The 14,055-nt window shown below is 37.7% G+C and overlaps 1 protein-coding gene and 2 long non-coding RNA genes across 4 annotated transcripts; 1 reads left to right on the top strand and 2 right to left on the bottom strand.

Annotated features, from left to right (window-relative positions):
• Positions 1 to 2,005: 2,005 nt before the first annotated feature.
• Positions 2,006 to 3,578, bottom strand: LOC103408513 (hydrophobic protein RCI2A). 2 transcript variants are annotated; one of them, XM_029101372.2, is made up of 3 exons: positions 3,348 to 3,578; positions 2,960 to 3,062; positions 2,006 to 2,206 (listed from the first exon to the last, which is right to left on the bottom strand). In XM_029101372.2, the coding sequence occupies exons 1-2, from the start codon at positions 3,426 to 3,428 to the stop codon at positions 2,979 to 2,981; spliced, it is 165 nt and encodes a 54-aa protein (XP_028957205.1). In that variant the 5' UTR covers positions 3,429 to 3,578; the 3' UTR covers positions 2,006 to 2,206; positions 2,960 to 2,978. The 2 variants fall into 2 exon arrangements, with proteins under 2 accessions (XP_028957205.1, XP_070676096.1); XM_070819995.1 differs by having other exon boundaries at positions 2,965 to 3,062.
• Positions 3,579 to 5,471: 1,893 nt separating this feature from the next.
• On the bottom strand, positions 5,472 to 13,825 carry LOC139195353 (uncharacterized). The gene is made up of 2 exons (XR_011580197.1): positions 12,175 to 13,825; positions 5,472 to 6,038 (listed from the first exon to the last, which is right to left on the bottom strand). It is a non-coding gene; the product is annotated as an uncharacterized lncRNA (long non-coding RNA).
• LOC139195352 (uncharacterized) lies at positions 6,398 to 8,593 on the top strand. Its single transcript, XR_011580196.1, has 3 exons — positions 6,398 to 6,809; positions 7,771 to 7,804; positions 8,401 to 8,593. It is a non-coding gene; the product is annotated as an uncharacterized lncRNA (long non-coding RNA).
• Positions 13,826 to 14,055: the final 230 nt, after the last annotated feature.

Genomic DNA, 14,055 nt, shown 5'->3' with positions numbered 1-14,055 from the left:
AATTAAAAAACAAAACAAATTTGGCCAATAGTTAAAAAAAAAAACAAATTGTGATTATGAAAGGGCACGTGGGGTGGGATGGGAGAGAGAAAGTCTCTCTTTTCTTCCTTTCTCTTCTTTTTCGTCCAGAATCTCTCTATTTCTAGAAGCTGCAAACTGCAGCTTTTCATTCCTCCTTTCTTTGGCCTAAATTTTTTTTTTTTTTTTGGAAAAAAAAAGAGAGCTAACGATCAGTTTGTGCTGCTATAGAGTAGGGAAACCCAAAAGGCCTGAAAAACCACACGAAATTTCATCACTTTCAACAAGACCGGAGGGGCGAAACCACCGTTCCTAGGCTTAATTTCCAGCGAGGGAGGGGCGGCCGCCACTCCTCGCCCACGTAGCTTCGCCACTAATCGTGACACGTGTTAGTTTCCAATGTGCTTCTTGTGCCTTGCGTAATTTGAGCGTGCCGACATGTTTTTTAACTTTGTTCTTGATAAGGACCCTCCACGATGCATGGTAAAATATCTTTTTGAGAGGTTCCTTCAATCTAAAGATAGATAGTTCTGACTTTTAGAGAAATGCAATGGAAAACTATTGAAAGTGGGATTTTTTTTTTATTTTATATCATCTCATAGTTTAATGTTAATTTTCATATTAACATTAAAAATATTGTATTAAAAAAACATGAGCTGTCACAAAGTTTATGAAAAGTTTCATCTTTAAGAGAGTCTCCTAAGCATTTCTATTCATAATTATGCAATTCTCTTCTCTTATTATCCAAGTTGTCAATCTCTACGTATTTATACCATTGAAAGAATTGAAATTTAGTTCTAAAATACCTTTGCAACAGCAAGATTGATCCGAATAATTATGTCATTGCAAAGTTTCTTAATTTTTTTAATTAAGGAATTCTTTGAATTTTCACATTCGAATTACGGATGCGTTTATAGTTTGGAAAAGTATAGTATTTTATAAAAGGATAAAATGAGAAACCCATGACAAGCTCTGCTATGGTATTGTAACTATTGTTTGATATTTTGCAACTCTCAAACTCATGTCATCGCCCGTTATGATCCAAACTAGAGACTCACACAAAAACGAGTTTATAGTTACCGATGCGTTTCAATACATTAATTTAGAGCATTAAAATGCCGTTTGGTACGTGAGATGAAACGGAACGCAGTAGGATGAGATACACTCGTCCCACCGTGCACCAATTTGTCTGGGATGCACGGTCCCATGGAAAGGCTTTTAGTCAATTTTTTGTGCCACCCTCCCAATGACTTGTTCTAGCTCATGGAACACAAAATTATAACTTTTTGGACAACAATACCTCTTCTTTTTTTCATTAATTTCACTATCTACCCTTTCTCTCCCGTAGCCTTCCTCTCTTCAACCCTCCCTCTCTCTTGTAGCCTCCTCCTCCTCCTCCACCACAAACCCAACAACCCAGGCTAACCCAATCCCAGTAAACCCATCCGAACCCAACCCCACCTTCATCTCACCGCCTCTTTCCTCCCTGCTAGTCCCACGACGAGACTGTCGTCCTCCACCGAGAAAACCTCAAGACCACCCACTCGCAAAACGTAGTCGACACCGTCGTTCGAGGGATGGGATGGCAAGGATTAGGCGGAAGATGTGAGGGATGACGTTACTAGTACAAAAAACAGTTTGTGCGACACAGGTACCTTCGTCGCGCAAAGTCAAAAACGTTGCTTAAAAATTAGTCTAACGACATCTTCATTACGCGCAAACTGTCACGCAAAGTCCGTGAAAACAAGGTTTGCGCGACGAAGGGATAACATACGTTGCACACAAGGCCTTTGCGCGATGATGACAACACCTGCGTCCTCAAAAGAACTTTGCGCGACAACAGAAACTGCGTCATGCAAAAAAAAATTTTATAATTTTTTTGGTAAAAATATTTTTATTTAATTTTTTATATAAATATTTAATTTTTTGACAAATATATATATTTTTTAATTTACTTAGAACAAATGCGTTAAGTAAGTGGTGGGAATAGTCAAATCTGAGTCTTTTATTCAAATCAAAATAAAAGGAAAAAACAATGAACGTTTGCACTAAATACACGCTACATGAATGAGATCAACCATCCATTTGGCTACACCAGATTAAGACCAATCCATCAAACGGTTGAAAACAAACCCTTGATACATAAACAGAAAGACATAGCTGCCCTTCACACACATCCTTTACCTACCTGTCCAATAAAAAACATTAAAAGGATCAGAATGCAATACGAGTCACTAATCCTTCTTTGTTAAAGCATAGATATACCACGTAAGTATTGGTGGATGGCGATGTATAAATTAGTGCAGGTCATTTTCAATTAGACCCAAATCATTTTCTCTGTCGAACTATATCATAGTAGGGTTGATAAACCAAGGAAAGGCATATTTGCTTAATGAGGAAGTTTTATTCCTTTAAAAATATTAGAGATAATTAGAGTAATAATCTCTTAATTTTAACTTAACTAGAACTTTGATTCATAAACTAAAAATTCGTTAGTGTTAAAATCTGAATTTGTAATAATGTGGAGCAACGGTCATATTGGCTAAATCCGTTAGAACCTCCACACATTTTTTGCGTCTTTAAACCCTTTATTTTGGATAAAAGTTCTAATAGAGTTAGAAAAAAAAATCATTACTCCATATTATAAGAAGTTCAGGAACCTAAACTTGCAGATTTTTACTTTAAAGACCAAAGCTCTAATTGAGCCAAAGTCTGCTATAATTTTCTCAAAAGATAGATATTCGGTTGAATGAAATATCCAAATCAAAACAAGCCCGATAAAAAAACAAAAATTTCAAGGCCCCATTTTAAAGCACTTTACCCTCTTTTTACGTATTCATTCGATCATCAATGAATATCACACCTTAACTATAATAATAATAATAATAAATAAATAAAATTAAAACAAGAAATATTGATTGATAGAGAAGTTGGTGCTTACATTACACAAATTGAAAGGATCACTTGGTGATGATATAGAGGGCATATAAAATACCAGGGATGTAACCAAGCACAGTCAGCAGCAAACAGATCCAAAACTCCGACTGCAAATCATCAAAACCACCACATGTAAACATCAAAATTCCTCAAAAAAATAACTGCATGAAAATTCTGTTTCAAGACACACATAAACACAGACCATACACATATTAGGGCATCGATGAACATTACATCTATGAATTCCACTACTATGATGATTCAAGCAGTGTTACTATGTGAGACGTGTTTGTATGATGGGCTATCCACAGTCAAACAATTTTAGTATGTAATATGTGTTTGTATGACGTACAACATCTATAAAATAACGGACGCGAAAGAGAAAAACTTACATGACAGCCAAACCTGAGGAAGACACCAAGAGGTGGTAAGAGTATGGCGAGGATGATGTCAATGCAGGTTGCTGCACCCATACCTATCAAGTTTGATCAGAGAAAGAAAACTACAAAGGGTCGAGAGTGGTTATACAAGAAGAAGTATCCGACTGCTTTGACAGAAACTGCAAAGGGTAGAAGGTGGTTATATAGAGGGAGGCAGATTGTCTGCCTTCTTGTTTGGATACCTTCTCATTTCCTCTTATTTGTACGACACGTCAATATTTTATATCCTTATTATTTTTTATCTTATTATATCTATAAAAAAATAATATAAATTACTAATATAATTTAATTATGATCACACAAAATAAGAAGGAATGGAATGACATCCAAGAGGGCACACAATCTGCCTTTTATATAGAGCTGCAACTGCTGCTGCTGAAGGAGTCACGTGGAGGCTAACCATTGGGTAAACCTGACAGACAATTTTATTATTTTAGTTTCCAAATAAAGAAAAATGGATTATGCATTTCTATAAATGGGTGATCATGACACGTGTTAGTTTCCAATGTGCTTCTGGTGCATCGTGGAATTTGAGCGTGCCGACATGTTTTTTAACTTTGTTCTGGATAAGGACCCCCCACGATGCATGGTAAAATATCTAAGTTTTGACAGGTTCCTTCGATCTAAAGATATCAAAGATAATTTCCCAAAAAAAAAAAGAAAAAAAGAAAAAAAAGAAAAAGATATCAAAGCTAGGCCACACAAAAGAAGGAAAGGTCGGCAGCCTCAAGGATAAGTGGTTGAGCAATCGAGAAGTCGACTTCTTAAACCTCATATGTGCGAGCCTGCTTATGCTGATGTTGCATTTGATGGTGACCTGGCTCAGCCTCGTTACACATAAAGGTAAAGGGTTTAGATGAGAGTAACTGAGTGTATGCTGTCCCGGCTAGTGTCAGTCTAGCATAGGCAATCCTGTTCCTCGTAAGAAGACTTAGTCACGTAGCGTCCTTCAATGTCTAGTTAGTCTTAGATATTTCTTGCTTACAGAAATGCTAACGACAATTATTGAGAGGGTTGTCATCTCATAGTTTAACATTAATTTTCATATCAATACTATAAAATATTATGTAAAAAATATGAGGTGACACAAAGTGAAGAGTCCGACTTTAGAGAGAGTCTCCTAAGTATTTCTTTTCATAATTATGGAGCTCTTTTTTCCTCTTATTATCCAGGTTGTCAATCTCTACATATTAATACCTTGAAAAGATTTGAATTTTAGTTCTAAAATACATTTGCAAAGTTTCTTGAATTGTCACATTTGTATGGCAATTTTGTATTTGAATTCACATTCGAATTACGGATGCTTTTATAGTTTAAAAAAGTATAATATTTTATTTTTATACTCTAATCTCTAATCTCTTCTCTAATATTAGAAAGCCAGAAGTGTTTTGATGTCTCAAGACTTCACAAAAAATAATTGGACATAAAAGTCCCTAAACAAAAAAAATTCAAACCTTAACGAAAATAATAGAACAAAATTCGCAAGGATAATTTTATCATAAAAAAATAGATACAAAAAAAAAGTGGTATATTACACAAAACTACCTCAACTATAAGTCGAATTACAATCTCATACCTCATGTTTTAAACATTGCAATGTCATGAATTCGTTGCAATGTCAGACATCAGTTAAATTTTCTATCAATTTAGTTGTTAAATGATGATGTGGCAGGCAGGGCCCACCCTTTTTGCCAACTGAAATAAAAAAAATTAATTAAGTATGAATAAATTAATTTTTTTACTTAAAATTAAAAATTAATTAGTTATTTTGAAAAAATATATATTTTATTAATTAAAAAGACTCGGTTTGCGAATTCTCTATTATTGCCGTTCAATTATTGCCCTCGTTATTTTTTAAAAACATATTTCCCTTAAATTATTGCCCTCATTTCCATTCTCGTCTTGCAGGCCGGCTTCTCTACCTTCGGTATTGCTTCGGCAACTGCAAGAACCCAGATCCACCACGCAGCGAGAGTTTCTTCTCCTTCTTCTTGATAAGAACCACCTACAGTTCCTGCTTCAACCTTGACAATTGCAGCAATGGAATAGTAGGGAGGGAGAGAGAATGAGCTCAGCTCCAGAGAATATAATTTTGTATTGATTAAGAGTTCATACACATTACATGAGAGAGAGCTATTGCTCCATTTAAAGGCCTGACCTCCCACTAAGGTGCCAGCTGAACATCATCCTAACAAACTTTCACCCTAGACAATTTAACATAACAGTAATAAAATGCTTATGAGTAAACAAGTAATTCACTGATCCTATCAACACTCCCTCCTTGAAGAACAACCTTGTCCTCAAGGTTATCAAAATTGAAAATCTGGAAATCTTGACTGGAAGTCTTCATAGTCTTCCCATGTGGCTTCAACCTCGTCTTGTCCCGCCCAATGAACTAGCAATTGCACTCCTGCAGCCGCCCCTTTCTTGTACATTCTCCTGGCAAGGATTGCCAAAAGAGAATCCTGCATTTTCCCATCATCAGTCACTTCTGGTAGTGCAGTGCTAGGCTGAATCAAGTTTCCCAAATGCTTTTTAAGGCAGTTAACATGGAACACAGGGTGTATTTTCGAGCCTACCAGTAGCTTTAACTTATATGCAACTGGGCCAATCTTCTCAATGACTTCATAGGGGCCATAGAACCTGGGATGCAACTTGTGATAAGCATGAGAAGCTAGGGACTGTAATTGATAGGGAATTAACCTGAGATACACATAGTCTTTAACCACAAATTCCCTTTCAGTCATGTAATATCCCTCGTTTAAATTAAGAGTGAAGTGTGATTATAATTGTTTTTATACAAAATTTTAGTCTACTTAGTGTTTATTTGTTTAATAGCTTTTAATAATATACTTTTTATTTATTAGATTTCCTATTATTGTTAAAAAAAATAAAAAAATAAAAAAATATAATAATAATAATAATAATAATAATAATAATAATAATAATAATAATAAAATAATATTCTACAAAAGAAAGGAAAAGACCATCCTTTCATACTCTTCCTTTGAGAGCGATGGAAACAAGGAAGCTGGGAGGAGGTGGCTTCCATATCTTTAGGAAAAAAAATCTTCTTTCTTCATACCAAAAATCGGATAGAGATTAGGACACTTTGTGATAGGTCGACCTTTGATTGATCAAAGGAGTGTGTCATAGAGAGTTGTTCATCTCCTATTGCACCAAGGAGTGTGTTCAGCAGAGGATGAACTGAGAAGAGACACAGAGGTCTATAAGCAGGAGGTGGATGACCTAGGAAGCTAGGTTTTTATCAGGACTCTGATAGGAGTGAGTAGGATTAGAGAAACTATAAAAGGGGTTGCAGAGAAGTAGGAAAGCATCAGAAATCGAAAAAGGGGTAGAGAAATTGAGAGTTAGAGAACGTGATTGTGAAGGAAGGATTCAGAGATTTGAAGGGTAAACTTCTTGTTCCTTGATTATTTAGATTTTTCGAATTTAATTTCCTTAGTTGAATTGAAACTGCCATGAGATATATTTGGAATTCTTAGTTTTAATTAGGGTTTTCTACTGTACAATGAACTAATCTGAACTTGAATTAGAGTTGGGTAATTCGGATTGGGTGTGTAGATCAAATTTCTTGATCAAGGGTTTGGTTCAAAAAGTCAATTTCTTGTTAATGTTGAGTCATGTTATATTTGGGTGTTGTATACATGATTTCTGGATTACTTGGAAATATTTTGGGTTTTATTATATGAATTGGAAGTGTACTGTTATGTAAGTTGCAGAAAATTTTAGAGAAAACTCAAGTTTCTAGTGGTCTTATTTTGCTCTGAATTCATAGGTCTTTATGTGCTCCTTTGGAGAAAACTTTTATTGTGTTGAAAATACATATGTCCATGATTGTAACTCAATTGTTTTCACTCAATTCCGTTGAGTTTTGGTTGATCAAAACCTTATTTAAACTTGGGTCGCGAGCTGCCAAACAGCAGCAGAAAACTGGGTTTCCAGTTTCAAGACTCCATTTTTCTTTTAGCATAACTTCCAATTTAGAGCTCCGTTTTTTGCAAACTTTATATGCTTTTAAAGTACATAACACGAACTTCAAAACCCATGTAATATTACACGATTTGGTTTAGTTTTGAAGGTTCAAAAATGAGTCTAAACTTGGTTCAATAGTGCTGTTTTTCTGCAGATTTTGTGAAGATGCAAAGTTCTGTTTTTAGCACACCTAATTTCTTTCCCAGATTCCTTTCTAGTCCTCTTTACTTGATTTGAGTGACATTATTTGAGTTATAAGATTCCAGAATTTATGTACTTTCTTTAGATAATATCAATTTTGTGGTTGAACACTTAGTTTGGTTTCTAATATGTGTTACTTGTGTTTATATTTTTGGTTGTATTTTTGCGTTCCGATTAGGTTCTTCAGAGAAGCAAAATTAATCGAATTCAAGGTAGGGGGTTCTGGGAAACCTTATATATATATATATATATGAATTTAAATATTTCTTACTTAAGTAATATATACAAGTTTGATATACATGTTTCTATTGGATATTTGAGTATAATGAATGTTCGAAATGAAATTTGGGTCCATGATGTGGGAGTAAAGTGGGATTGTTGGAAAGAACTTCGGGAATCTAAGGTGGTGACTATTAGTTTTGTGTAGTTGAGCCAAACTCTTAGTAGGTACCAGGTCTCAGGCGAGCCCACAGTGCACAGATTCTTTAAGGGTAATTCGGGACTGGAGACGAAGAGTTTAGGCAAGATGACTAACAAAAAGGGGAGTTCGGGGATGTTTAGGGATGGGGGTTAGTTCATATATTTAAACACTCGGGATCAAGTGGTATAAGTACGGAATGGGACGTACAAGGTCTGGGTGTTTAGTTATGTGGATTAACGGGTATAATTAAGGCATTTGCATTGCATACTTATGCACCATTCTGATTTTGGTTTTAATTCTGCTATCTTAATTATACCTTATTATTTTAGTAATGAAGGTATATGTCCCTACTGAGCGTTTTAAGCTCACCCTAACGAAATTTTGCAGGTACAGAACCAGAAACCTAAAAGTCTACTTGCTGTCTGTTGTGTAATTATGTAGAAGAAATAAAAAGATGAGCTTGTTGGTTTTTGCTCTCTTGTTTGAATAAAGAACTACTTTTGTGTGAACTTTCAGTAGTCCATAAGTTGTAATTTTGGCTGAAACTTTCAATAATGAATCTGTTATTCAGTTAATTTTATTCCAAGCGAGTTATACATGCTTTTATTTCATGTCACATTCTTAATTATATTAGTTAAACTTATAATTAAGGTGTGATTCACGTTCTGAACCAAGGTTTACGTTAATCCTTGGGTTGGGGCGTGACAAGTCATATGCTTGTTGGCTTGCACCTTCATCCTGTTCTGCGCAACTTCCAGGTTCGTTTTTAGCATTGTGAGCAATCTGTCCCTCTTAAGCAGCCCTTGTTCCACAGTCTCCAACTTAGATGTGCCTTTCTCATAGGATTCAACATAGGTGGTGGATACCCATACACTAACTCAAAGGGTGTAAACCTTGCAGAAGTGTGATAGGAGGTATTGTAATTCCACTCAGCCCAGGCTAGAAACTACACCCATTTTTTAGGCTGATTCTCCGCAAAACACCTCAGGTAAGTTTCAAGGCACCTGTTTACAACCTTCGATGAGCCATCACTTTGTGGGTGGTAGCCTGAGCTCATGCAAAGCTTGGACCCCTATAGCTTAAAGAACTCTTTCTAGAAAGCACTGAGGAATATTGGATATAGGTCACTAACTATAGTTGAGGGCATCCAATGTAACTTAAACACATTCTCCACAAACAACTGAGCTACTATGGTGGCCGTATAGGGATGTGCTAATGGCAGGAAGTGGGCATATTTAGTGAGTCTATCAACTACAACCATTATGATAGATTTGCCATGACATAAGGGTAGTCCTACTATGAAATCCATACTGATATCTGTCCAGATTTGTAGGGGAATGAGAAATGGTTGAATCAAACATGGAGGGGAAAGGGTCTCATATTTATTTCATTGGCAAGTATTGCACTCAGAAATAAAGTGCTTGATGTCATTCTTCAAACCAGGCTAATAGAATCCTCTTTTAATTCTGTGATAAGTCTTCAAAACACCTTGATGCCCTGCAGCCGGGGTAGAATGGTGCTCCTCTAAAATACCAACTTCCAATGAGAGTTAGGACTGATTACAATCCTGTTTTTGTACTTCAGGAAACCATTATCGAGTTTGTAAGGTGATAAACTAGGCTCCTCAGTAGTCCAAGAGTTAATGTCTTCCAATGCCTTGAGCTTGTGCTTGATCCACTCATCCTGCTCATTTTCCTTTTGCAATTCATCGAGCCATCCAAAGTAAGGGTAGGATATAGAGGAAAAACTAATACCATAATGGTCTAAGTCAGTCAAGGAACTAGAGCTGTGGACCCTTGAGAGAGCATCTACCACGACGTTGTCACAGCCTTTCTTATACTGGATTTCATAGTCAAAGCCTAGTAATTTGGTCACCCACTTTTGTTGGAAAAGAGTACTGGCCCTCTGATTGAGGAAATACTTTAAACTGCAATGGTCCGTTTTGATCACGAAGTGCCTCCCTTGCAGGTAATTCTGCCATTTTTTTACCGCATGCACTATAGCAATAAGTTTCCGCTCGTAAGCTGAAAGTGCTTGATTCTTGGGCCCCAAGGCTTAACTAGTGAAGGCTATGGGCTTCCTTGCTGTTAGAGGACTACCTCAATGCCCTTACCTGAGGCGTCACACTCGAGTTCGAAAGGTAATGCAAAGTTAGGAAGAGCAAGGACATGTAGAGATGACATGGTGCTTTTGAGTGTCTGGAAAGCTTCTTCAGCTTTTGGAAACCATTGGAAACTGTCATTCTTGGTTAGGAGGTACAATGGTTGGCAAATTTTGCCATATCCAGGCACGAATTTTCTGTAGTACCATGTGAGCCCCATAAAACCCCTTAATTCTTTCACAGTGGTAGGAATTGGCCAGTCTAATATGGCCTGAATCTTGGAAGGGTCGGCCTCCACTCCTTCTCGTGACACTATGTGGCCCAAATACTCAATCCGAGTCACCCCAAAAGAACACTTCTATTTTTTCACATATAATCGATGCTCAACTAACACCTGGAATGCAGTAGAAAGAAGAGCTAAGTGGTCCTCCCAACTATCACTATACACCAAGATGTCATCAAAGAAGACAAGAATGAATTTTCGTAGATAGGGCTTAAAAATGTCATTCATGAGGTGTTGCAAGGTGGCAGGTGCATTGGTAAGATTGAAAGACATCACTAGAAATTCATAGTGGCCTTCATGGGTTCTAAAGGCTGTCTTCTCGATGTCCTCAAGATCCATGAGGATTTGGTGATAGCCGAATCTCAGGTCAAGTTTAGAAAAAAACATAGCACCATGCAGTTCATCTAGGAGATCATCAATAAGAGGAATGGGGTACTTGTCCTTAATGGTGATAGAGTTTAACTCTATGAAATCCATACAAAGTCTCCACGACCCCTCTTTCTTTTTCACCAAAAGCACAGGATAGGAAAATGGGCTGTGACTTGGTCGAATGAACCCTAAATCCAATAATTCCTGCACAGATTTTTCAATCTCAGTCTTTTGAAGGGGTCCATAATGGTAGGGCCTGATGTTTGTAGGCTTAGAACCAGGGAGAATGGGTATTTGATGGTTGTGAGACCTTGTAGGGGGTAGCTTGGTAGGTAAGGTAAAGATCTCCGTAAATTGCCCTAATAAATCATGTAACTCAACAAGCTGGTCAACGTTCAAATCACAAGCGTCCAGTTTGGAGTGCTCCATAGAATAGAGAAATAAACCCAAGTGTGAATTCAGAATATCTCTGTCAAGTTGTTGCAGAGAGGTTTCTTAGATTAGAGTTGCACTCCCTGCTTATGGAAAAATGTGTACTATGTGTTGCCTTTAAAGAATGCTAATGTCATGAACTAGAAATCCCAGAGGACGGGGCTTATGGAGGAAAGCCACTGAACCCCTAAAACCACATCACAACCTCCCAAAGGTAAGTACAAAAGATCAATCTGGCAATCAAAACCTCCAATAGACAACTGAGCATCCTTAGTACAACCAGAGCTGCTGACTGTGCCCCCATCAGCAATCATCACTTCAAATTGCTTGGTGGGGTGTGACTGCCAACCAAACTTTTTAAACAATCGAGAATCCACGAAATTGTGTGTGCTCCCCGAATCAAGAAGAATAGTGACAGATTGACCATTAACCAGACTATTAACCTTCATGGTTTGCACATTGGTCTTAGAAAGGGTATCATAAAATGCACATTCACTAAGGGACATGTGTTGTAATTCGGGTGGGCAATCCGCAAAAGGGGCCAAGATAATTTTGTCTTCCGGGGAAACAAGATCAAGCATCAGCAGTTGTTTCTTAGTGCATTTATGTCCCAGGGTCCACTTGTCTTCACAGAACCAGCACTCTCCCCTATCACGTTTTTGTTGGATCTCATCGGGGCTTAGTCTTTTGACGGGTAAGGAATGGGATGGAGCAAGAGGCGGAGGAAGGGGTGTAAATGGTGGTTTTGGTGGGACGGAATGCTTACTGTATATCCTTTTCATATCACAGAATTTTGCATCTAATTGCAAAGCAATAGCCATAGATTCATGAACATTAGCAGGACGCAAAAGCTTAACATCATACTTAAGTTCTTTCTTCAAACCACCAATAAAGCAACTCTTAAGCAAGATAGAGCCTAGATCTAAAGTTCGATTAGCCAATCTACGAAATTCAGCAATATAGTCCCGTAATGTACCTGTTTGGTGCAATTTGAAGAGTGCCTTAGCACTATCTTCAAACTCAGAATGACCGAACTCACGACAAAAGGCAAGTATAAAATCCTTCCAACATGGAGTGGTCTGCAAGCAATTCATCCAGCGAAACCACTGGAAGCCTCACCATCCAAGTGGAAAGAAACAGTGGGAACTTGCTGGTGCGCCGGTGTAGAGTAATAAGCAAAGAATTGCTCCACCTTGTATACCCAGGTTGCTGGATCGTCGCCTGGTGTGAAATGTGGGAAGTCGATGTGATGTTGCCAGTGAAGCCGTGGGTTAGACCCTCCGCCATTAAAACTTTGTCGAAGAAGGTTGCTGTGGCAAGGACTGGTGCGTTCGGGAGCAAGTGGAGGGTTGGCATGATCAACCACGGAGGAAGAAGCTCCCCTGAGACCAGAGCAAGCGATCTCCTTGCGAAATTGCTCAAAGAAACCGTTCAGCTTCGATTCCATGGAATCGGAGAGAGCGGCAACGTTAGCTTCCAAAGCGGCAATACGGGCGTCCATAGTAGAATTGCTAGTGGCGGGTTTGTTACGGGGAATGCAAGAAAGGAAACCAGGATTGGATATGGGTGATACCAATGATAAGAACCACTTACAATTCCTGCTTCAACCTTGACAATTGCAGCAATGGAATAGTTGGGAGGGAAAGAGAAAGAGCTTAGCTCCAGAGAATATAATTTTGTATTGATTAAGAGTTCATACACATTACATGAGAGAGAGAGCTATTGCTCCGTTTAAAGGTCTGACCTCCCACTAAGATGCCAGCTTAACATCCTCCTAACAAACTTTCACCCTAGACAATTTAACATAACAATAATAAAATGTTTATGAGTAAACAAGTAATTCACCGAGGTAATTCACTGATCCTATCACTTCTTCCCTCTCTCTCATCTTCTTCTTTCTCCAACCTTCCAAAACTGTTTCTTCAGCGGCTCCTAGTCAAAGTCGGAAGTCCCTTTCTTCATCGTCTTTGTCGTCCTTCGCGGAATCTCCTGCTACCACGTGTTCCAAGCAGTCGCTCATGGAGACCGCGAAGACAATTTCTGTAGGGGAAATACGAGGCAGCGACGGAGTTTTCGCCCGAATAACGGTGACCCAACTTTAAAAACCCAATTTTTTCCCAAAAACTTATCAGTCATTTCTAATTTGAAATTTTTCGATTTCGATTGAGGAGAAATTCCACTTTACCTCTCTAAATCCCTCTGCATTTCTTAGGTTTTCTCGGGTTTTCCAATCTCGAAGTCCCGGTAGTTTTCTTGCTTTTTCTCGGGTTTCGATTTCACTTCCCTCTAATTTTTAATGAATGGATTTTCTGGAAATTGAAGCCACACATAGAGAGAATAGATTAGACGGCATGGGGTTAACACTTCCTTTTTCCATAAAGATTATGAGGAGAAGCCATAGAGATTATAGGGAGAAGCTGAGCGTGGTGCAAAGAGAGGCGGAGGGTAAGGGGGCGAAGTTTGTCGAAGCTTGGTGCGTTCAAGAACCCAACCACCAATTTGTTTTTGTTTCTGGAATGGAGGAACAAGAGATGGGTTGCCACAAAATCCATATTTGGGATAAAGATGGGTTGCCAAAAAATCCATATTTGAGATGGCCTGTAGGTGCTCTGGTGGGATGAACAACAATTTTTTCTTTTTTAATTAATATTTTTTTTTCAAAATAATTAATTAAAATACTTTTTAATTCATTTTAATTGTTGTAAATAAAACTTCTTAATTTATTATTAATTAATTAGTTTTTTTATTCTAGTTGGCAAAAGAGTGGGCCCTGATCCTACCATGTCATCATTTAACAGCTAAATTGATAGAAAATTTAACGAATGTATGATATTGTAACGAATTCATAAGTTGAGGT

Source organism: Malus domestica, chromosome 04, assembly GCF_042453785.1.
Source record: "Malus domestica chromosome 04, GDT2T_hap1".
In the NCBI taxonomy this organism is placed as follows: Eukaryota; Viridiplantae; Streptophyta; class Magnoliopsida; order Rosales; family Rosaceae; genus Malus; species Malus domestica.
This window is presented reverse-complemented; position numbering and strand designations above follow the sequence as displayed.

Bases quoted from the DNA above. Each gene is read 5' to 3' on its own strand.
- LOC103408513 (XM_029101372.2), bottom strand. From the start codon at position 3,428: ATGGGTGCAGCAACCTGCATTGACATCATCCTCGCCATACTCTTACCA. The intron at 3,063-3,347 runs GTAAGTTTTTCT...GATGATTTGCAG, and splicing joins TCCTCAGGTTTGGCTGTCAT to TCGGAGTTTTGGATCTGTTT.